The sequence below is a fragment of the Procambarus clarkii genome, chromosome 44, assembly GCF_040958095.1.
Source record: "Procambarus clarkii isolate CNS0578487 chromosome 44, FALCON_Pclarkii_2.0, whole genome shotgun sequence".
In the NCBI taxonomy this organism is placed as follows: Eukaryota; Metazoa; Arthropoda; class Malacostraca; order Decapoda; family Cambaridae; genus Procambarus; species Procambarus clarkii.
In genome coordinates, this window is record NC_091193.1 from 28,177,495 (window position 1) to 28,202,524 (window position 25,030).

At 40.9% G+C, this 25,030-nt stretch overlaps 1 protein-coding gene across 3 annotated transcripts in view; it reads left to right on the forward strand.

Annotated features, from left to right (window-relative positions):
• Positions 1–5,661: 5,661 nt before the first annotated feature.
• The window catches only part of LOC123745434 (N-chimaerin), a 145,138-nt gene continuing 125,769 nt past the window's right edge, over positions 5,662–25,030 (forward strand). For all 3 annotated transcript variants that reach the window (XR_011222048.1, XM_069300867.1, XM_069300866.1), the window contains exons 1-2: positions 5,662–5,808; positions 23,737–23,790. Coding sequence is in view for 2 of the 3 variants with exons in the window: in XM_069300867.1 (XP_069156968.1) it covers positions 5,793–5,808; positions 23,737–23,790 (70 nt within the window). In the remaining variant the exon portion in view is untranslated. The remainder of the gene's footprint in view (positions 5,809–23,736; positions 23,791–25,030) is intronic.

The following is a 25,030-nucleotide window of genomic DNA, read 5'->3' on the forward strand; positions in this document are numbered from 1 at the left end:
GTTATATTAAAGCTCTGATTGATTACATTGACAGCTTGATTAGTAATTTAAACAAGGTTAATAGACACCATACAGCAGATTGACAGCACATATAAGACAGCAATGATCACAATGGTAAAGATGTTCAAATTGGGAACAAAAAGGTTGGGAGATTGGGTAGCAATAGATACAGTGCAATTTTAAGGCAAAAAGATAAAAACTATGAAGATGAAATTAGGTACTTTTTAGTATTGATTTTGAATGATGTAAAAGTTGGACAGCTTTTCAATTCAGTAGGGAGTGAATTCCATAAACTGGGTCCCTTTATTTGCATAGAGTGTTTACACAAATTAAGTTTAACTCTGGGGATATCGAAGAGATATTTATTTTTGGTGTTGTGATAATGGGTCCTATTACATCTGTCCAGGAAGAGTTTCAGACAAGGATTTGCATTTAAGAATAGGGTTTTGTAAATGTAGTTGACACAAGAGAATTTGTGGAGTGAGATTATGTTTAGCATGTTAAGGGAGTTAAACAAGGGGGCTGTGTGTTGTCTGAAAGCAGAATTTGATATTATTCTGATAGCAGATTTTTGCTGGGTGATGATGGACTTGAGGTGGTTTGCAGTGGTTGAACCCCATGCACAGATACCATAGTTGAGATAGGGATAGATTAGTGCATAATATAGAGAGATGAGAGCAGAGTTAGGAACATAATATAATAATAATAATAATATTTTTTATTTAGGTAAGGTACATACATAAAGAGATTTTACAAAGTTTGTTGGCTTTATAGATAGAGCTAGTACATACAATGCCTAAAGCCACTATTACGCAAAGCGTTTCGGGCAGGAAAAACATTAATGACTAAAGCTTAAAACTAATGGGTAAAAAGAATAAGATGTGTTGAGTACAAATAAAAATAGAGGTAAAAGAGGGGGGAACATTATTGAAAAAGCAGCACAAATACAATTACAAATTATTACAGAAAATTACATTCAAACAGCGTTGATTTGTAAAACAAAAAAAAACAAAGAACATACATGGGTTGACAACAGAGGGGTAAGGTGGGTTACAGGGAATTTATTAGGTATAGCTTCGTTTTTAACTTAAACTGGTTGAGAGAGGTACAGTCTTTAACATGGTTGGGAAGGTCATTCCACATTCTGGGCCCCTATATTTGTAGAGCATTTCTGGTTTGATTAAGTCGTACTCTAGGAATATCAAAACTGTATTTATTTCTGGTGTGGTGCTCATGGGTTCTGTTACAACCTTCTATTAAGCTTTTGAGATCAGGATTGGCATTATAGTTTAGCGTTTTATATATGTATAATGCACATGAGAGAATGTGCAGTGACTTAATGTCTAACATATTCAGAGATTTGAGTAGGGGTACCGAGTGATGACTGGGGCCAGAATTGGATATTGTCCTAATAGCAGCTTTGTGTTGAGTAATTAGAGGACGTAAGTGATTTTGGGTAGTAGAGCCCCAAGCACAAATACCATAGTTGAGATATGGATAGATAAGGGAGTAATAGAGAGTCACCAGGGCAGGGCGTGGTACATAATATCTGATCTTAGAAAGAATGCCCACAGTTTTTGAAACTTTTTTTGATATGTTTAGAATGTGTCCCTGGAAATTCAGCTTGTGGTCAATGAGAATGCCAAGGAATTTGCCATCTAATTTGTTACAAATTTGGGTATTGTTTATTTTGAGATTTATTTGATTAGAGGATTTATTGCCAAACAGAATATAGAAAGTTTTGTCAATGTTAAGGGTGAGTTTGTTGGCAGTTAGCCACAGATGGACTTTATTAAGCTCAGTATTTACTGTGGCATTTAGAGCAAGGGGATCAGGACTGGAGTAAATGAAGGTTGTGTCGTCAGCAAATAGAATTGGTTTGAGGTGTTGGGAGGCATTTGGAAGGTCATTAATGTAGATGAGAAAGAGGAGAGGGCCAAGTATGCTGCCCTGGGGAACACCAATGTTGATGGGTAGGGTGGGAGAAATTGTATTATTCACAGAAACACATTGGAGCCTGTCAGTAAGGTAGGATTTGAGGTATTGTAGGGAGTGTCCTCTGACACCATAATGATGTAATTTAAGAAGAAGGTTTTGGTGGTTGACAGTATCGAAAGCTTTACGCAGGTCCACAAATAACCCAACAGGGAACTCATTTTTATCAAGAGCTGTATGAATCGAGTTAAGCATACTAATAAGTGCATCGTTAGTGCTTTTTTTGAGCCTGAAGCCATATTGGCAAGGGCTAAGTATATTGAGTTTGGCTAGATATGAGTAAAGCTGCTTATAGATTAGTTTTTCAAAAATTTTTGACAAGTTTGGCAGGATTGATATAGGTCTGTAGTTGTTAACATCTGTGAGATCACCACATTTGTGGACAGGCGTTACTCTCGCTTTTTTTAGAATATCTGGAAAGGTTTGGAGTTCAAGTGACTTGTTGAAGAGCAAAGCAATAGCAGGGGCTAAAGATCTGGAGGCTTTTTTGTAGATTAAAGTTGGTATCTCCTCAAGGGCACCAGACTTGGTTTTAAGGGAAAGGATTATCTCATTGACGTCAGTGGAATTAATAGGCTTTAGGTACAGAGACTGTGGATAGTTACCTGTAAGATAGTCCTTAACATCAGTACTGGAAGATGGAATATCATTAGCAAGGGATGAACCAATGGAAGAGAAGAATCTATTGAACTCAATAGCAGAATCAGAGGCTGAAAGCTGACCATCGTTATTAGACAGGAGAGTCGGTTTGTTATTTATAGACTTCCTTGATTCTTTGATATCTGATTTTGGAGAGTATACCAACTGTTTTAGAGACTTTCTTAGTTATGTGTTGTATGTGGGTACTGAAGTTGAGTCTCTTGTCTAGGAATATGCCAAGAAACTTTCCATCATTTTTATTGCTAATGTTTACATTGTCAATCTGAAGCTGAATTGCATTTGTAGATTTGCTTCCAAATAGGATGTAGTAGGTCTTTTCTATGTTAAGTGTTAGTTTGTTGGTTGATATCCATAAGTGGACTTTTTTTAGTTCATTATTAACAACATCATTTAGTGTATGTGGGTTGGGGTTGGAGTAAATGAGGGTAGTATCATCAGCAAACAAAATAGGTTTCAGAATGTTAGAGACATTAGGCAGATCATTAATGTATATAAGAAATAGTAGGGGTCCCAAGATGCTGCCCTGAGGCACTCCAACGGTTATTGGTAGAATGGGAGAGATTATATTATTGATGGCTACACATTGGTGTCTATCACTAAGATAGGATTGGATATAGTCCATGATGTACACAAAATGATGTACACAGCCTATGTGCGCTCCGTCATAGACTATGCCGCACCAGTTCTGTGCACCTACTCCCAAAGCGATATAAAAAGGCTTGAAAGCATTCAAAATGAAGCCATGACAATCAATCTTGGAGTGCCAAGGACTGCCAAAACTTCTAATCTACGAGAGGAGTTGTCCCTTCCCAGTGTTAAAAGCAGAATTCAGGAGCTGAATGCTAAGCTTGCAATTAGGATAGCCAGAGATCCCCATTACAATGATATTGCTAAGAAAAAACTGAGCTCTGTGCTACTTTCAGGGGGAAACAGGAGTTTTTAGTTCGTTAGTTTAGTTCATTTATTATGCACCCCATACCCATCTTGTGGGCGGTAGTGGAAAGGGTTACAGAGGCACATAATGGGCTCAGGGACTGAACCCCACAATTCATTTAGCTAAGCAAGTTACAATCTTGATGAGTTAGTAACAAAATTCAATATAAGTCGTCACATGGACCAGGAGAAGCAAAAAATGGCATCACAGATCAGTCTGCTACCTCGAAGAGCTTCACCTGCTTGAGCAAGCCCGTGAGCTCCTGCCTGTAGAGAGGTTACCTCCCTGGGAGGATGACTCATGCAAGATTATCATCAATGAAATGGCAACGAAAAAATCCAACATGATACCACAAGAAATGAGAAAAAGATTTCATTTTGTACAAACACACTTTGGAACTTTAAGTTTAGTGTTTCACACATTTCCTATTCATGTTCCGTGAATCTATTTCCCATTTTCAACCTCTGAATATTATCCTTTACCTGCAATTTGTTGTTTATGAATTTATAGAATAGATCTGGTTCTGTTTTACATTTGTCTGCAATCCCTTTTTCAAAATTTCTTTCTGCCTCTCTCCTCACTGCCGTGTAGTTGTTTCTCGCATCTTTGTATCGCTGGTATGTTTGGGGGTTTGGCCTCTTCCTGTACTGATTCCATTTTTGTGTCTTTTGGTCTCTGGCCCTCTCGCAATTTCTGTTGAACCAATCCTGTTTCCTAGTTCTGCATCTTTGTTTTGGTATAAATTTTTTTGTGCCTTTATCATATATTTCACAAAACTTGACATACATCTCATTCACTTCCTTGTCTAGCATCAAGTCTGTCCAATTATACTCACTAAATTTTTTTTTAAAGTGGCCATAATGACCTCTCCTGAAGTCAGGTTTTTCAACTGCTTCAACCTAACATATAGACTAGAACTAATTGAGATCAAAGCATACATTGAGTTGAAAAAAAGGACGGAGAAAAAAAAGAAATATATATATATATATATATATGTATATACATTATATATTATATATATATATATATATATATATATATATATATATATATATATATATATATATATATATATATATATATATATATGTCGTACCTAGTAGCCAGAACTCACTTCTCAGCCTACTATGCAAGGCCCGATTTGCCTAATAAGCCAAGTTTTCCTGAATTAATAGATTTTTTCTAATTTTTTTCTTATGAACTGATAAAGCTACCCATTTCATTATGTATGAGGTCATTTTTTTTTTATTTGAGTTAAAATTAACGTAGATATATGACCGAACCTAACCAACCCTATCTAACCTAACCTAACCTATCTTTATAGGTTAGGTTAGGTTAGGTAGCCGAAAAAGTTAGGTTAGGTTAGGTAGACGAAAAACAATTAATTCATGAAAACTAGGCTTATTAGACAGTTAGTTAGTTAGTTTAGTTCATTTATTATGCACCCCATACCCATCTTGTGGGCGGTAGTGGAAAGGGTTACAGAGGCACATAATGGGCTCAGGGACTGAACCCCACAATTCATTTAGCTAAGCAAGTTACAATCTTGATGAGCTAGTTACAAAATTCAATATAAGTCGTCACATCAACAATGGGTTCGAGATCGACCTCAAGTACATTATTAGACGCTTATTAGACAAATCGGGCCTTGCATAGTAGGCTGAGAAGTGCGTTCTGGCTACTAGGTACGACATATATATATATATATATATATATATATATATATATATATATATATATATATATATATATATATATATATATATATATATATATATATATATATATATATATATATATATATATATATATATATAATATATAATGTATATACATATATATATATATATTTCTTTTTTTTCTCCGTCCTTTTTCAACTCAATGTATGCTTTGATCTCAATTAGTTCTAGTCTATATGTTTTCCCCAGACCTTGCCGGAAACGCTGTGCGTAATAATGGGTGCCAGCAGTGTATGTACTATCTGTAAATGCATCAATATGTTTGTATGTATGTACTTTACCTGAGTTAACATATGATTGGCGGTAGTGGCGGGGGTGAGCGTGGGGGTCCCGGCAGCAGGAGAGTGGTGGTGGCGGCCTCACACCGCCGGGGGGGATGTGGGACGAGTGCCTGAGCGGGCCTGTCCTCAACACTGCAGGTGCTCAGGCTGGTGCAGGGTGCTCAGCCCTGCCGCCGCTCACCAATGTCCACACTCAATGGTAAGTGCTGAGCACCTCCGTCCCTGGGGTGTGTGTTCCTGTGCAGGTGCTCAGGCACCTACTTCCTTCTCTGGGGGGGTATGGGGGTCGTATATATGGTCAAGGCCTGCACAGTTTACCTGAGTTTACCCGAGTGTTACTAACACCAATTGCCTTCGACGAGGACAGGAAGCCGGCGTCTTGTCGAAGGCCCTCCCCCCCCCCCTTTGATGAAAATCCTCTCTTCTACCCCCCCCCCACACATATCCTTTGTGATGTTTGTCCTTGTAACACTGCATCACTGTGTGTATTGTTGTATTTATGTATTGTATCACTGTATGTATTGATGTATCAGTTTGTATTGTGCAATATCAGTGTGTATAGTATGAGGTGGGCAAGTATGGGCAGTTCTGCCTTATCATACACATTTTGCACACTGGGCATTTTGTATGTGTATGTATGTGTATATATATATACTGTATGTCGTACCTAGTAGCCAGAACGCACTTCTCAGCCTACTATGCAAGGTCCGATTTGCCTAATAAGCCAAGTTTTCATGAATTAATGTTTTTTCGACTACCTAACCTAACTTTTTCGGCTACCTAACCTAACCTAACCTATACAGATAGGTTAGGTTAGGTTAGGTAGGGTTGGTTAGGTTCGGTCATATATCTACGTTAATTTTAACTCCAATAAAATAAAATTGACCTCATACATAATGAAATGGGTAGCTTTATCATTTCATAAGAAAAAAATTAGAAAAAATATATTAATTCAGGAAAACTTGGCTTATTAGGCAAATCGGGCCTTGCATAGTAGGCTGAGAAGTGCGTTCTGGCTACTAGGTACGACATTATATATATATGTATATATATATATATATATAATATAATATAATATAATATTTAAATTTATATATACAGTATAATATTTATATTTTGTTATTGTAACTTTTTGATACACTCTGTACCATATGATATGCTATGCATAGGATAGGATAGGATATGCTTCACACTATAATAGGTTAGGTTACATTTTAAAATCGACACATAAAGGCTCCTTATGAAGGGATAATACAGGTCATTTCATCTTTAAAATGGTTTTCATTTTGGATCTTAAGTCAAATTCAACTAATGGCAATGTTTAATGTAAAATTTGTGAAGTTTTTATATCACAAAACAGTTTAAAAATACCACACACAGTGAAGTATATGTAGTTTTTAAAGTGATAATTAATGGACACATCGACAAGTATGCAAAGGGGTAAAGTCAAATCGTTTACTTATTGATAAACTGTATATATTATTGGGTTGGGTTTTGAAGGCTTGAAAATTCATTTGTTGAACAGTATTGGATGTGCAGTGACCTGCATCTGGGTGTGAAATGGTTGAGCACGAAGTGACTTGTATCTTGCATCTTAATGGCATGTCAGTTTCACTTTTCAATATGTACAGTATGTATAAAACTTGCAGAATATGAAATATACCAGATATGATTTTAAAGGGGAGAATATTTCCCATTGCAAAATACATTAAGCCTCGTAGGGATATCGAGGGCCCTTAAGCCAACAATGAGCCAAGACCCAGGACTATTTTGGAAAAAATTGCCGAAGAGGACATATATTACCCAGGAGGAGAAGTCATTGCCCGGACACACGCTAATGAAAGATAGGCTAACTCTTGTGTTGTCAAAACAAAAAAATCAAAATGTTTATTCAGGTATAAGTACATACATAGAAGATGAGTTACAAACATAATGTTGGATTTATAGATAGATCTAGTACATACAATACCTAAAGCCACTAATACCCTCAGCATTTCGGGCAACAAGAGGCATTGTGTGATAATTGACAACTAATTTGGCAATTAGGCAACTGTCAATTAGGCAATTGACAACTAATTGACAACACTTACATTGTGTGGTAATGTGAGTGGCGATTTGAAAATTAAACCCTTGCTTGTGTATCATTCTGAAAATCCAAGGGTTTTCAAAAAATATAATGTGCATAAAAAGAAACTGAATGTGATGTGGAGGGCTAATAGCAATATTTTACTGAGTGGGTGAATGAAGTGATTTGCCCTGCAATAAAAAATATCTGCAGAAGAAAAGTTTGCCACTCAAGGCCCTGCTTCTACTCAACAATGCTCCTACTTTTGCTCTAGGCTTGGAGGATCCATTGTTGGAGGAATTTAGTTTTGTTACAATAAAGTTCCTTTCTCCCAACACCACTCCTCTAATTCAGCCTTTGGACCAGAAAATCATTTCCAGTTTTAAAAAACTTTATGGCAAGGCACTTTTCTGGAGATGTGTCAAAGTGACTGATGCCACAAACCTCACCCTTAAAGAGTTTGGAAAAATCTTTTTCACATTATGAGTGCTTTAAAATTCATAGACAAAGCCTGGCAAGAAGTGACTCTTAAGAACCATGATCTCTGGCTGGAGAAAATTGTGGCCTGAATGTGTTCTAGAATGAGACTATGAAGGGTTTGAGCCTGAACCTGAAGTGTCTCTTGTTGAGGAAATTGTTTCTCTGGGGCTGAAATTGGGCTTGGAGTTAGATTACCTAAGTGTAGTTACAGGATGAGAGCTACGCTCGTGGTGTCCCGTCTTCCCAACATTCTTTGTCATATAACGCTTTGAAACTACTGACGGTCTTGGCATCCATCACCTTCTCACTTAACTTGTTCCAACTGTCTACCACTCTGTTTACAAAAGTGAATTTTCGTATAGTTCTCCGGCAGCTTTGTTTAGCTAGTTTATATCTATGACCTCTTGTTCTTAACACTTTCATGCACCCTGCGCGCCACCCCTCAACTATGCGATATGGGTCCCAGCGTTTCACGGGAGCACGCGGTAATTCTGAAAAGTGTATACTCTCTTCAACTTTGTCACCTCAATTCTCGTCCTACGAGATTAAATTTGGTATCATTGTGTTCGCAATAGAATTCTCTACAGCACTAAATGCATATAAACTCCAAAAGCCCGGCTAATTACCCGCAGCAAACAGAGAAAGTGCGAACGAGTTACCCAGGAGCGTGCAAAAGCGATAAAATGTGTTCACTCTTTTCACTCTGGTCACCTCAATTTTGGTATCAATGGGTTCGCAATAGAATTCTCTAGAGGAATATTAGCATATAAAATAAAAAACCTGGTCACACTCCAACCGCCGACGAGTTATCTTCTTGAGGTTATCTTGAGATGATTTCGGGGCTTTTTAGTGACCCCGCGGCCCAGTCCTCGACCAGGCCTCCACCCCCAGGAAGCAGCCCGTGACAGCTGACTAACACCCAGGTACCTATTTTACTGCTAGGTAACAGGGGCATAGGGTGAAAGAAACTCTGCCCATTGTTTCTCGCCAGCGCCCGGGATTGAATCCAGGACCACAGGATCACAAGTCCAGTGTGCTGTCCGCTCGGCCAACCGGCTCCCTCTCCCTTAGTTGAAGACGGGCCACGCGTTAGCTGCGAGTGAGCGCCCAGACGCCTTCCAGCTACACTACCAATTCCTGCCCACAAATGTTTAGTATTATTACTTGTTGCTAATCTCAATTTTCGTGTTACAGCGCTCATTTAGGCATGAAATTGTTCCTAATAGAATGCTTTAGATGGATATGTGCATATAAGGGCCAATTGAAGAACAATATTGTCAGTACAATATGCAAAAGTATAAACAAAAAAAAATTGCAAAATAATACAATTTTTTGTACTTACCACCTCAGTGTTGTGTGTTGAACATGACATAGGCGTGTAGGGAAGACATAGGCGCGCATTTTAAAACCAGCCCCCAAAAAATCGGATATAAACCTGATTTTTGGCGATTATTTTAGTGGACGACGCAGTATTGCGTCATCCCCAAGTCTACCGACAGTAAACTGACGACGCAGCATTGCGTCATGCCCGGACGAAAGTGTTAACACTTTCGCGCTTTAGATTAGAGATAACTCGTCGCCGTTTTTTCTTACGATTCCGCATAACAGCCTACTTTTCTCGTCCATCGAAAAAATATTTCTATAAATTCCATTTTTTAACCGAAATGGATGGGGATACTCTCAGATTTTTCTCCATGAAATTCCCGTTCTCCCTCACCGAACACATGGCGAGGAATGGCCAACAACAACAAGCATACCACATGTTCCCGACATAGATGCCAGCGCAGCTCCTCCTGCTGACGCGGCAGTTTCAACACCCGGCACATCTGGTGCGAGGCGTCCTCTGTTCACCTCAACACCTCAAGCCCACTCATCAACCACAAATTCTGAAATGGACATTGAGGACATAGAACCACTTGATGTTTCTGATTTCATAGAAGATTCTACTACAAATTTGGTGGTTCCTGTAGAAGACAATATTCCTCCAGTGCATCCAAGAAATACAAGAATTATAGATTCAGAACAACGTCTCAACTACAAGTTGACGCATGAACTCGTGCACTTGGCTAAAAAAAGAAGATGCCGTGTTTGTTTCAAGTCTGGCAAAAGGAGGGACGTGATATATGGATGTAAAACTTGTGATGTGGCACTGTGCGCTGCGCCTTGCTACACAAGGTACCACCAAAGAAAGATATTTTGGGTGGAGAAAAAATAACCACCGGCAACAGCTTCACTCCACCTAAGAAACATCAGATGAGCAACTTCAGGATCAGAAGCCTGAAGATGGTGGAGTGAAGAAAAAATGCTCAACTGTTGATCTTCAATCAACATAGACAGGGTAAGTACACCTATTTGTAATTTTTTATCATCTATAAGAAGTTATATACGTTTTGTAGAGAATTTATTTGCGAATTTTTTGGTACCAGAATGAATATTATATCACAAACTTCTATGAGTAAAAAAAAAAAAAAAACACAAAGTATGTTTGGGGGTGTGGCGGGTGTGGCTCTGGGTGTGGCGGGCGTGTGGCAGTGGGTTCCCTTTAGCCGTTGATATATCCAACACGTGGGAAATATTTGTATGTGTTATGAATATGTCTGTGTAGGGAATTTTACTCCGATCACTGTCATACAAATTATAAAATGTTTCAACAAGTATAAACATGGCAAACATCAAACGAACGAAAACAATGCGTTCGTTTCTGCCGCGAACGCATACTGAGCGACGTGGTTCTATATTTGGCGCTTCTCTTACACATGCTTTGTACAAATGTTATACATTTCATCTTATAGAAAATTTTATTGCGAACACATTGGTATAAAAAAGAAATACGTACATGGAAAAGTAGGGTCAGGAAACGTATAAATGTATAAACTTTCCAAGCATGATTTCCCCCCTGTGTTTTCGCCAGTGCGCTCGCGGCTAACTACTCTCCACTTCACACACTCTTGCGGGTGGGCAATTACCTATATTAAACATTCATATGCATATGTCCGTGTAGAGAATTTTATTGCGATTCCAATGATACCAAAATTAGCAATGTAGGACAACTGTAGGCTTCGCAACCATTAAGAAAGTGGAAACATTTTGTTGCTGTTTGGCGCTCTCGGCGAGTGATCTGCATTGTTTTTTATTTGGTGTTGATACTCCTTATGCTTGGGCGGCATTTTATAGGTATGCTCTTATAGACAATTTCATTGCGAACACAGTGATACCAAATTTAAATACGTGCGCCTTCAATTATTGTCAGGACAGTCAAAAGAGTGTTCACTTTTTCGGTCTTACCGCATAGGCGCGCGAAGTGCCGAAAGCATCTGGGGTATTGATTTTTTTTGAGCGCCGAGAGCGCGAAAGTGTTAAAGTTCCAGGTCTCGGGAATTCTTCCCTATCAATTTTATCGATTCCTGTTACTATTTTGAATGTAGTGATCATATCGCCTCTTTTTCTTCTATCTTCTAGTTTTTGCATATTTAATGCCTCTAACCTCTCCTCGTAGCTCTTGTCCTTCAGTTCTGGGAGCCACTTAGTGGCATGTCGTTGCACCTTTTGCAGTTTGTTGATATGCTTCTTAAGATATGGACACCATACAACCGCTGCATATTCCAGCTTTGGTCTAATAAAAGTCGTGAACAATTTTTTTAGTATTTCTCCAACCATGTATTTAAAAACAATTTTGAGGTTAGAAAGTTTAGCATAGACTCCTCGCACAATGTTCTTACTGTGGTCCTCAGGTGACAGTTTTCTATCTAGAACCACCCCTAGATCCCTTTCTTTGTCAGAATTCTTTAAAGATTTTTCACATAATTTATAGGTTGTGTGGGGTCTATGTTCTCCAATTCCACATTCCATAACATGGCATTTATTCACATTAAATTCCATTTGCCAAGTGTTGCTCCATATACTTATTTTGTCCAGGTCTTCTTGAAGGGCATGACAATCATCTTGGTTTCTTATCTTCCTTATTATCTTAGCATCATCAGCAAACATGTTCATGTAATTCTGTATTCCCACTGGTAGATCGTTTATGTAGACAATGAACATTACCGGTGCAAGAACTGAACCCTGTGGTACTCCACTCGTAACATTCCTCCAATCTGATACCTTGCCTCTGATTACGGCTCTCATTTTTCTGTCAGGAAATTTTCCATCCATGTTAGTAGCTTACCTGTCACTCCTCCAATATGTTCCAGTTTCCAGAACAACCTCTTATGGGGAACTCTGTCGAAAGCCTTTTTTAGGTCCAGATAGATGCAGTCAACCCAACCATCTCTTTCCTGTAAAATCTCTGTGGCTCGATCATAAAAACTGAGCAAGTTCATTACACAGGATCTTCCTGATCGAAAATCATACTGTCTGTCTGATATATAGTTTTCCTCCAGGTGTTCTACCCATTTAGTTTTAATTATTTTTTTCCAATATTTTGACTATTACACTTGTCAATGATACAGGTCTATAATTAAGGGGGTCTTCCCTGTTTCCACTTTTGTACATTGGAACTATGTTAGCCTTTTTCCACACATCAGCTACAACTCCTGTACACAGGGATGCCTGAAAAATCAGTTGAGTGGAATGCTGAGCTCAGGTGCACATTCTCTCAGAACCCATGGTGAAACTCCATCTGGACCAACTGCTTTGTTCTTACTTAGCTCCTTGAGCATTTTTTCCACTTCATCTCTAGACACCTCTATGTGCTCTATGTTGTTCCCTGGAATTCTTATTGTGTCTGGTTCCCTAAAGATTTCATTTTGTACAAACACACTTTGGAACTTTAAGTTTAGTGTTTCACACATTTCCTATTCATGTTCCGTGAATCTATTTCCCATTTTCAACCTCTGAATATTATCCTTTACCTGCAATTTGTTGTTTATGAATTTATAGAATAGATCTGGTTTTGTTTTACATTTGTCTACAATCCCTTTTTCAAAATTTCTTTCTGCCTCTCTCCTCACTGCCATGTAGTTTCTCGCATCTTTGTATCGCTGGTATGTTTGGGGGTTTGGCCTCTTCCTGTATTGATTCCATTTTTGTGTCTTTTGGTCTCTGGCCCTCTCGCAATTTCTATTGAACCAATCCTGTTTCCTAGTTCTGCATCTTTGTTTTGGTATAAATTTTTTTGTGCCTTTATCATATATTTCACAAAACTTGACATACATCTCATTCACTTCCTTGTCTAGCATCAAGTCTGTCCAATTATACTCACTAAAAAAATTTCTAAAGTGGCCATAATGTCCTCTCCTGAAGTCAGGTTTTTCAACTGCTTCAACCTCCTTATTTTCTTCCAGATTATAACGCATTGCATACTTTATTCCCAAAAAGACATGGTCACTTTTACCCAAGGGAGGAAGGTACTGAATGTCAAATATCTCTTCCTCCTTCCTGGTAAATATCAAATCTAGCATGGAGGGAACGTCCCCTTCCCTCATCCTCGTAGCTTGTTTAACATGTTGATACAAGAATGTTTCCAGTATGAGGTCTACAAATCTACAGGTCCAAAAATCTTCTGTTTTAGCTTCATATGCTTCCCAGTCTATGGATTTGAAGTTGAAGTCACCGACTATCAACAGTCATGATCTATCGTTATCCGCTCTCGCTATAATCTCTCTCGTTATTATTATAAGACCTTTGTGTTTACTATCTAGCTCCTCCTTTGACCATGTGCTACTTGGCAGTGGACTATATGCATTTATGATCATTAGTTTATCATCCTCATGGCAGATCTCTAGTGCTATTATGTCAACTTCTTGTGGATTGGCAGTCATTATATCTTTCACCTTTAGGTGTTCTTTCACCAGCACAGCAACGCCACCGTCTTAACTAATTTTTCTGTCCCGTCTCCAAATTGAGTAGCCCCTTGGGAATATGACCTCATTTAAAATAACATCTTCAAGTTTTGTCTCCGTGAGTGCAACAGTGTCTGGTGTCTGCAGCTGTATTACATCACTTAACTTCAGTATCTTCGATCGATTACCTAGGGAGCAGGTCGGCCGAGCGGACAGCACGCTGGACTTGTGATCCTGTGGTCCTGGGTTCGATCCTAGGCGCCGGCGAGAAACAATGGGCAGAGTTTCTTTCACCCTATGCCCCTGTTACCTAGCAGTAAAATAGGTACTTGGGTGTTAGTCAGCTGTCACGAGCTGCTTCCTGGGGGTGGAGGCCTGTTCGAGGACCGGGCCGCGGGGACACTAAAAAAAAAAAAAGCCCCGAAATCATCTCAAGATAACCTCAAGATAGATCTCACGCCATCTATGTTGGTGTATGCAATCTTCAGGAACTTGTTCCCTTTCTCCTTATTTTTCACTCCCCCTCTCTCTATTGATTTTGTTGGTTTGCCTTTATGTACCACTTTACTGGTCTGCCTACCCCTATCACTTTGTAGAAAAAAGAATTGATTTCTTCTTCATTCCTGCTCTCATTTAAACTTTTTCTGCCTCGGCGAGGTTCAGTTTCAGCTTCTCTGTCTTCTTTTGAAAGGTCTCGTCTTAACGACCACACTTTCCCATCCTCATCACTTCGTAATTTTCTGGCATTCCTGAGTACTTCTTCCGTCTGTTTGGCACCGTTTAGGGTGATCCTCAAAGGTCGATCTTTCCCTTTTACATGTTTGCCTATTCTCCTGTAGTCGCGCACATTCTCTATGGTAGTAAGACTTTCTACGGGCCAACAATTTTATCTACTACTTTCGCTTCTTCTACAGCTCTTTCTGACCCAGATGTTATCTCCTTTTCTTTGCAACCAAAAATTATCAGGGATTTGCTCCGATCAACTGTGTTTTGCACCAACTTCGGGTTAGGCCCAATTCTTTTCTCACTTCCAGCCTAATGTTTGTTTTATCTTTGTTGCTGCAGTGTTTGGCTTCCTTTACTGCTTCTTCAATTTTTTCCTTCTCCTTGGCCACTTGTGCATAGGTGAGTTGCATATCTTTCTTGCACTGTTCTATTCCCTGTGTAACTTCCTCCATCTGTGCTGACAAAAGCTGTTTCTCCTGTTGAATTTCCTTACCTAACCTGTTGTAGTCATTTATGTTTAAATTTACTTTAACTTCTTCCAAAGCTATTTTTAAGAGTCTATTTTCTTCTTCCATGGCTTTGCAATTTGTTTCCAATTGAATCTTATCCTTGCGCAAGTCTTTCACTACACCCTCAAGACATACAACTTTGCTATTTAAATGGTCATTACTTTCTTTCAATTTACTAATTATTTCTACATGAGAGTTCACTATAGTATCTAATTTTACCAACTTGTTATGTAGACTACTAATTCAATGATTTCTTCATTGAATCCCACAAAATCAAGCTCTGTTTTGTTTTTCCTCGTGCCGGCGGCCATCTTGAATGTTCTTCTCTGCACTGTAAACACTAGGGCAACTTTTTCTCATTTGATTTTTCACTTCCCTTAGCACATTCCTGTTATCTCACCTATTTTTCAAAAGCACTATACCTTTATGTTCTCTGGGACACCACTCACTTTCATCAACCTGTACTACAATACTTAGGATTGTTGAGATATGCTGGACCTTTTGACCCTGATCAAATGGTGCTGATGTGAAGTTGGTGGAGGGACACAGTGAAGAACTGACCACTGAAGAACTCCCTAGCCCTCCAAGAGGAGCAGCAACAACAGACAGCTGAGGATGTGGCAGTAGAGAATGTCCCTTTCTCATTAATTAAGAAAATGTGTGCAGTATGGGAAGAACTGCAAAGTTTTGCTGAAGTGACTTGCCCAGATAAAGCTGCAGTTGGCCGTTGCATGAACCTTTTTAATGACACTGTGATGCCTCACTACGGACAAGTGTTAAAACGTAGGAAAAACAAGTGTCTATAGACAGGTTCTTAGTGAGATAAATAAGCAGTGAGCCACAACCAGGCCCTAGTGGTATGCCTGAAAAACGTGAGAGAGAGAGAGTACCCCAGAAATGTTATCACTGCCTGATGTTATAATGGAAGTAGACTTGCCTTCCAAATATTAACCTCTCCTCCCCGTCTTCCATACGCCAACAAGAGTCCTCAATAAAGGTAAGATATACTGTAGTACAAAATATGAGTAGTATTCTGTATACAATGTATTTTTAAGTTAATATTTTTGTGTGTGTGGAATGGATTAATTCAATTTACATTATTTCTTATGGGAAAATTCGTTTCGGTTTACGAACTGTCTCTGTGAATGGATTATATTCGCAAACGAAGGTACCACTGTATCTGGATGTGAATTGATCAACAATCACCTGATCAGTTGACACAGATATGTCTTATGTAATAGTTCCTGTAATTTGGTCTTGGAAACAGTTTTTAATGATGGGAATTCAGTACAAACATTGTACACTATTTTCAATGTTGAGTCTTGTTTATTAATTAGGCTATCAAAAGGGTAAAAATTAACTTTATTATAGTGAAATATGAATGTAGAGTGGCCATCACCTTAGGGTTGCAAATGTGTTGGACTCAAAACAATTGGGTCCTGCACACTTTACTAGGTTTGCAACACATCAGTATTTTGCCTATTTCAGGTGTCAAAATTTGCATCCAGGAAGAATTTAAAAAATTGTCCAATGTTGAAAAAAATTGAAATTTCAGCTTCCATCCTTAAAAAATTATTTATATAGTGTCGTATATACAGGGGTACCTCAGTTTAAGAGTTTAATTCGTTCCTGGAGACGGCTCGTATTCCGAAAACTCGTATTCCGAAGCTAATTTCCCCATAAGAAATAATGGGATATGAATTAATCCGTTCCTGACTACCCCAAAAACCCCACATCAAACTAAATTTGTATACCTAATTCATCTAAATAAACCTACAAAACTATGTTCAAGTTATTACTTACTGTTGAATGCTGTAGGCGTATGGAAGATGGTGAGGAGGGGGGGAGGAGGAGAGGTGTTACTGTTTGGAAGGGGAGTCCCCTTCCATTATCACATCAGGCAGTGAGGACCTTTCTGGTGTGCTCTCCCTGGCACGTTTTATGTGAGTGCCACTAGGTCCTGGTTGAGGCTCACTGCTCGATTTTCAACTTGGTAGTTCTTCCCATACTTCACACATTTTCTTAATCAAGAAGGGACATCCTCTACTACCTCTACTCACAGCTATTTTCTTAGGTTGAATCTTAACAATGGCTTTCTTGAGACCCATGGCGAGATATATAATAACAACTTTTATACTCAAATGGCCAAAAAACCGACATAAAACTGTAAATCCTTGTGAAGAGTTCAGGAGGGATAGTCACTGGGCAAGAGACAATGGTAAACTGAGGGGCGGAGGGGCGACGATCGCCATACCACCACACACTAGGTCGCCCTGAACGCGTATCAACAAACTCGCGTTCCGAGGTAACCCTCGCCTTCCAAGACATATTTTCCGAGGAAATCCTGCTCGTATTCTGAAAAACTCGCATACAGGGACACTCGTGTTCCAAGGTACCACTGTATATATATTTACCAGGTACCCAAAAAGTCTGTAGTCAGTAATGAGAGAGAGAGACCTTTGTACAAATCTTATAAAGATTTTATCAGCTGGTAAGAGTAAAAATTGCAAAAATTTTCTTTGCTTTAGCATCCCACAAGGCAAATGTAGAGCAAGTTTTTTTCTCGGGTGCAAAATCAGTGGACTAAAGAAAGGAACAAGTTGTGTTGATACAATGAAGGGTATTCTGAATGTACAGTACAACTTCCCAGGTACATCTTGCAGTGACTCCTTCACCTTTTCTGGGGGGAGCCCCGTCGGCTCCCCGGAGCTATCCCAGGCTGATATGGTAATGTCAGACTTTGGCATCAGTCATGTGTATGGAGTTCTTAGGCCTACCGGGGACCACGACCAGACCCGGGCCCCCTCAGAGAGGCAAGAGGAGCAATGGCCTATAGAAGCCCCTGTGTGGTTGGAAGCATTCTATGTCTGCCATCGACCGGAACAGGCACCCAGAAAGGTAAGCGCTTCAAAACAAACCCCTATTCTGGTTAAAATTGCTACCAAAAACCGAACTAGTGGATAGAACTCCCCAACCGAAAACAAGCAAACTAGTGTGACGTCACACACCGCCGCGCCGCTGTCTGCTCAGCTCCCCCCTCCCCGGGAGGGGGAAGGGGGAGCCCCAGACCCCCCGCGCCAGCTACCCACACCTCAGTTCTTGAGGCTGATGCTATCGGCGGCAGTATAAAGTTTCCTGGCGGTCCTTCCGTTTCTTTTTGCGTCTTCGTCGTGTTAGCTCCTTGTCTGTTTGGGTGGTCTTGTCCTTCCTCTCGTGGTTGTTTCAGGACCGTCATCTTATGCCTAACACTGTCGCTTCGTATCGTGCGGCGCTGGCGGAGCCGCTTCAGCTTGCTTTCGGTATCGATGTTACGTCTGCGCCGTTTCACAAGCTGTCTCGTGCATTGTTTCACCTCCGGCCTGCTCATGCGTCGCCTGAGCCGTCCTGGTCTTTGGACAGAGTGCTCGCTTTCCTTTCATCTCCTCGTTTCGTTGTGGCCCCTTCGGTCCAGGATTGTTTTTCCAAGGCACTTTTCTTGTTGGCTTTGGCCTCTGGGGGTCGGGTAGGGGAGCTTCATGCTCTCCTCCGGCGCAGGGGTTTCTGCTCTTTTGGTCGTGGTGATTGTTTTGTTCGTTTGCAGCCGTCTCCTTCTTTTCTGGCGAAGAATGAGTCTGCTGCGTTCCGGAGGGGTCCATGGGTGGTTGATGCTTGGTTGGTCAGGCCGGGGGTGCATCATGTTTTGTGTCCGGTTGCGGCGCTTCGCCGTTATTTGCGCGCCACAGCTTCTGTGTCCGGGGACGCGCTGTGGGTTGATCCGGTTTCCCTTCTTCCCTGTTCGCGGGTTCGGGTCTCCCAGGTCGTCTGCAGGGTTATTAAGTCCAGCCAGCCTGCGGTCTATACCCGTGCCCATGACGTTCGTAAGTTTGCGGCTCTTGCTGCCGTCTTTGGGAATATGTCTTGGTCTGATATTCGGGCGCGGGGATTTTGGCGGTCGAACAGGGTCCTGGCTGCTCGTTACCTAGTGAATGTCCCTGGGCCCCGTCGGGCCTGTGTTGCTTTGGGTCGGCGGTTGCAGCCAGTTGTCTCGGCTTTGAGTTGAGGAGTGAGCGACGACCGCCTCCTGGGTAAGTCCCTCTTTTTTTCTGTCTGTGGGTAGTTAGCTCCGTGGAGCCGACGGGGCTCCCCACAGAAAACCAGCGTTGAATGTAATGAAACGCCATTTTCTGGGTGAGTCCCGGAGGCTCCCCGGCATCCCTCCCTCCCTCCGGTCGGCGGTTTTTCGCGTTTTTGACATCCAGCCTCAAGAACTGAGGTGTGGGTAGCCGGCGTGGGGGGTCTGGGGCTCCCCCTTCCCCCTCCCGGGGAGGGGGGAGCTGCGCAGACAGCGGCGCGGCGGTGTGTGACGTCACACTAGTTTGCTTGTTTTCGGTTGGGGAGTTCTATCCACTAGTTCGGTTTTTGGTAGCAATTTTAACCAGAATAGGGGTTTGTTTTGAGGCGCTTATCTTTCTGGGTGCCTGTTCCGGTCGATGGCAGACATAGAATGCTTCCAACCACACGGGGGCTTCTATAGGCCATTGCTCCCCTTGCCTCTCTGAGGGGGGCCCGGTTCTGGCCGTGGTCCCCGGTAGGCCTAAGAACTCCATACACATGACTGATGTCAAAGTCTGACATTAGCGTCCTTAGAGTCCTCCGGGACTCACCCAGAAAATGGCGTTTCATTACATTCAACGCTGGTTTTTTATTAGACTTCCACATCACATACGTTTGGGATTTTGGAATGATACACTAGCAAGGGTTTAATTTTCAAATCGCCACTCACATTTGAACACAGCACAAGCGTAAACCTATCTTTCATAGGCTTGTGTCCGGGCAAGGATTTTCCTCCTTGGTAATGTATGTCCTCTTAGGCATTCTTTTCCAAAACAGTCCTGTTTCGTCACAAACACTTGTTGCAGTAGGTATCCCTCAGCCTCTGCAAACTCTTTAAATTCGTCAATAAATCGTTGAGCGGCTGGTTTGTCTGAGCTGGCAGCCTCCCCATGCCTCGCAACACTATGGATACCACTTCTTTTTCTAAATTTTTCAAACCAGCCCCTGCTTGCCTTAAACTCTTTCGTATCTGCATCACTCGTTCCAGCGATTTTCTTTACAAGGTCTTCGTGCAATACCCTGGCTTTCTCACAAATGATGGCCTCCGAAACACTATCACCCCTTAATTCCTTGTCGTGTATCCAAGTTAATAACAACTTTTCCACTTCTTAAAGTATTTGTGGTCTCTGTTTCGTCATTGTTCTTATGCCTTTTGCCACTTTAGTACTCATAATCTCATTTTTCTTCTTAAGTATAGTGCATATTGTTGTTGTGGCTTTGTTGTACTGCCTACAAAGTTCAATAACACGTGTACCATTTTCATGCTTCTGAATGATCTCGTTTCTCCTCTATTGTCATCCCCACATGGGCTTTCTTGCCTTGATCCTTACCACTGGCTTTCTTTGGACCCATGGTGAGATATATAATAACAACTTTTATGGTCAAATGACCCAAAATCCATCAAAACACTGAAAATCCGGGTGAAGAATTGATGTGGGATAGTTACTGGGTGCGAGGCACTGGTAAACTGAGGGGCAGAGGGGCGACGATCGCCGTACCACCACGCGCTAGGTCGGCCTGTATGCGTATCAACGAACTTGTGTTCCGAGGTAACCCTCGCCTTCTGAGGCACATTTTCCGAGGAAATCCGGCTCATATTCCGAAAAACTTGTATACAGCGACACTCGTATTCCGAGGTACCACTGTACTGTTCACCGACAACTATTACACCAGCCCCTTGTTGACCAGATACCTCCTTGCCCACAACATTGGCGTATGTGGCACTGTGAAGGCCCACCAGAAGGAAATGCCAGTGTTTGGCATAGGTATAGCAGTAAGTGATTGCCAGCTTTGCAAGTGTGACAATATGCTCTGTGCAGTGGAGGGACAGACGCGAGGTGAATATGCTGACTGATTCACACCGATGCCATGTTGGACAGTGGCAAAGTCCACTTTCAAATGCCTTCTCCATATATAAACCAGACTGTGTCATAGACTACAACGTGAACATGCGTCTCGTAGATAAATGTGACATAATGCTCAGTGACATCGAGTGCATGCAGAAGTGTGTGAAGTAGACAAAAAAGTTCTTTTTCCACCTAATAGATGTTGCAGTGCTCAACTGCTTCAATATGTACCCGGTAATATCTGGCAGGAGACCGCTAATGTGGACATTCAGTGTTGCTGTTGTGTCTCAACTGCTCGTAAAGTATGGCAAGGTGGGCTCTGTTGCACCGCACGGGGTGCAAGCAACAATACCACACGCAGCTCCAAACAGACTGAGGGGTAACGAGATGTTCGGTGTCCACATGCACAAGTATATGCCAGGCACAGCATCACGGGATAGCACCATCATGGATAGATACCATCACAGGATGATGGTAAACGTGCCTGTATAGTATGCAAGAATCCCTACCCGAAGAGAACAAAAGCGAAGATGCACCAGCACCTGGTGTGTGGAGTGCAAGGTTCCACTATGCCCCATTGGCTGTTTCGCAGCATATCACCCACTCGCGGAGTTCTGAGTGTGTTTATGGTGTGTGTATATAGTGTGTGATACTGTGCAATGTGTAAATAGATTGTATATATACATAAATTAGCATGATACATTGGAAATATGTGCAAGATATGTGTACACATCTGTGATGCATGTAACAGTGTCTTTGGACAGTACAGATGTTCTACTGCCATAATATTGGGTATGTGTTCATTATACAGTACATAGGATTGGCACGAAAAAACAAAAAAAATGTATTTGGAAGTGTGCACAAAAAATGAACAAAAATATATTCGTGGCAATTCGCGCATCTTGAACCGGGCGCCCTACTGGCCCCAGGAGCGTACGCCACGGGCGACCAGGGAATGATGACATTACGCGCAAACTTTCGGACCCCATTGTGGCCAAAGTAAGTACAATTTTGAGTTGTTAATATATCCATACTCAGGGAAGGGTTTGTGACACTTAAGGAAAAAAAAAATTCCTGAGAATTTATTTTCTGCTCACAGGGGAGGGGGGTGCCTTATTTGGAAGGTGAGTAGCACAGTGGTTAAAGAGTTGAGAGCAATTAAGGATGATAAGGAGTCACTTACAATTAATGTATTAAGTTTGGAGACATGTACACATTTCAGTGCAAGGAGCAAGGCTAATAGTTCGGTCTGAAGGGTAGAGGCCCAGTTGTTTATACGGATTCCCCACTCAAAATGTACGCCATCGCTCATTGTCAGGACAACTGCACTTCCAGCTGCACCGGTGGGGCGGTGTAGGGAACCTTCAGTGTATATGATTCGAGAGAGAGAATGCTCTGTGGACAGAGCATCAATATGGTTTAAGGCATTGAGCTTTGCCTCAAGACGAAGCAAAATAATAACAGCAAAACTTTGTTTATTGTTTTATGAACATAATAATTGAATTACTAATATGCACTTAATACATCTGAGTATAGCAAAGATTCACTCATTTTATTATATAAATATATCACACTTCACACTATTGAATAATATTATTGCCAAAAACAGAGAAAAAATCAGTCAGAGACATTGAAATAATTAGGTAATATTATCTGTTTGGCAACTCCCACCTGACTGCTCAGGGTAGAGCTGACCGCCTCCGATGGTGGCTCTGTCAACGTTACAATTTTGCCAGACTTCCCCAACCTATTGTGGCCAAAATATGTCACCTACGATTTTTTTATTATTTTTCCCGTGATTAGGGAACACAGATGAACACTTATATAAGATGAAACTTTTTTTTAATTTTGTTTTTTGTTAGGCCTGGCTGTGTTGAAGGTTATTAATAGGAGCAGCACAAGGTTTAATGCTAATGTTAATATTGTCTATCTGAGGTTGAATTTTGTTTGATGATATGCTTCCAAATTTCAAATAAAATGTAGTAGGTCTTTTCTATTTTTAGTGAGTTTGTCGATTGACATCCATGAGTGGACTGTTTAATTTGTTATTTACAACATTATTTAGTGTGTATTTAGTGTTCAGCAAATAATATTTAAGAATGTTAGAGACATTTGGCAAATCATTGATGTATATAAGAAATAGAAGAAGTCCTAGAATACTTCCCCTTGGCACTCCTATGGTTAATGGTAGAGTGAGGGAGGTTATATCATTGATACATATTGGTGTCTGTCACTAAGATAGGATCGAATATAGTTCAGGACAAGGCGTCGGATTCCATAGCGGTGAAGTTTAAGATGTAGTTATGGTTTACAGTATCAAAGGACTTTCTCAAGTTAATGAAGATCCCAATTGGGAACTCATTATTGTCAAGGGCTGTGTAGATTATATCAAGCAGACTAATAATTTCATCGTTGGTACTCTTTTGGGAGCGGACCCCCCCCCACAATAAAAAAAGAGAGTACCAAAAAAAGCAAAACAGGCAAAAAAAGTCCCTAATATTAATGAGACTCGATGTAGTAGGATGGTTAGCCAATGATAGTTTCCAATTGATGCAGGATAGTCATTTAAAATACTACCAAAGGTAACTAATATTGTAACACTACGCTAAAAATTATATTAATTTTCAGACGAGAGAGGCTGGGAGCAACACCGGCAAGGAACATCAATGTGGAAGTCCTTCTGTAAGTACTGTACATTTTTATAGATGCTCTGTAGTAATTAACTCTCCAATGGGAGTATTTCTCCAGAGCTGGGTACCGTCTCTGAACTGAATTTTTCCCATATAGGACCAACATTTAAATGACTGATAGAGCTGCAGATCACACTTGTATAAAAAAGCATTTTGTTTTGGATATTTGCATTATTACTAGAATTATAAAATATTAAATTGAATTTTTTTGTAAATTTTAAGTTTGTACAATTTTAAATACTGTAGAATCCTAATTCCGTTGATGAATATTTATTATACTGTAATAATAAAGAGTGTGTCAAAATACAAATCAGTTTTGAAGTTGATGCACAACAACATTATCATCATACTCTGGCAACCTTCTCCGAGTCTTAAAGCAAGACTTCATTATACACTATTGTGATTCATTGGGGATTGTTTGGTGATAAAGTACATGAGGTGTTGCTACAATGTCAGGCTTGGAAGGAGTATACTGGCCACTGTCAGGCTTGGAAGGAGTATACTGGCCACTGTCAGGCTTGGAAGGAGTATACTGGCCACTGTCAGGCTTGGAAGGAGTATACTGCCACTGTCAGGCTTGGAAGGAGTATACTGTCACTGTCAGGCTTGGAAGGAGTATACTGGCCACTGTCAGGCTTGGAAGGAGTATACTGGCCACTGTCAGGCTTGGAAGGAGTATACTGCCACTGCCAGACTTGGAAGGAGCATACTGCCACTGTCAGGCTTGGAAGGAGTATACTGCCACTGTCAGGCTTGGAAGGAGTATACTGCCACTGTCAGGCTTGGAAGGAGTATACTGCCACTGTCAGGCTTGGAAGGAGTATACTGCCACTGTCAGGCTTGGAAGGAGTATACTGGCCACTGTCAGGCTTGGAAGGAGTATACTGCCACTGTCAGGCTTGGAAGGAGTATACTGCCACTGTCAGGCTTGGAAGGAGTATACTGCCACTGTCAGGCTTGGAAGGAGTATATTAACACTGTCAGACTTGGAAGGAGTATACTGGCCACTGTCAGGCTTGGAAGGAGTATACTGGCCACTGTCAGGCTTGGAAGGAGTATATTAACACTGCCAGACTTGGAAGGAGTATACTGGCCACTGTCAGGCTTGGAAGGAGTATATTAACACTGCCAGACTTGGAAGGAGTATACTGGCCACTGTCAGGCTTGGAAGGAGTATATTAACACTGTCAGACTTGGAAGGAGTATACTGCCACTGTCAGGCTTGGAAGGAG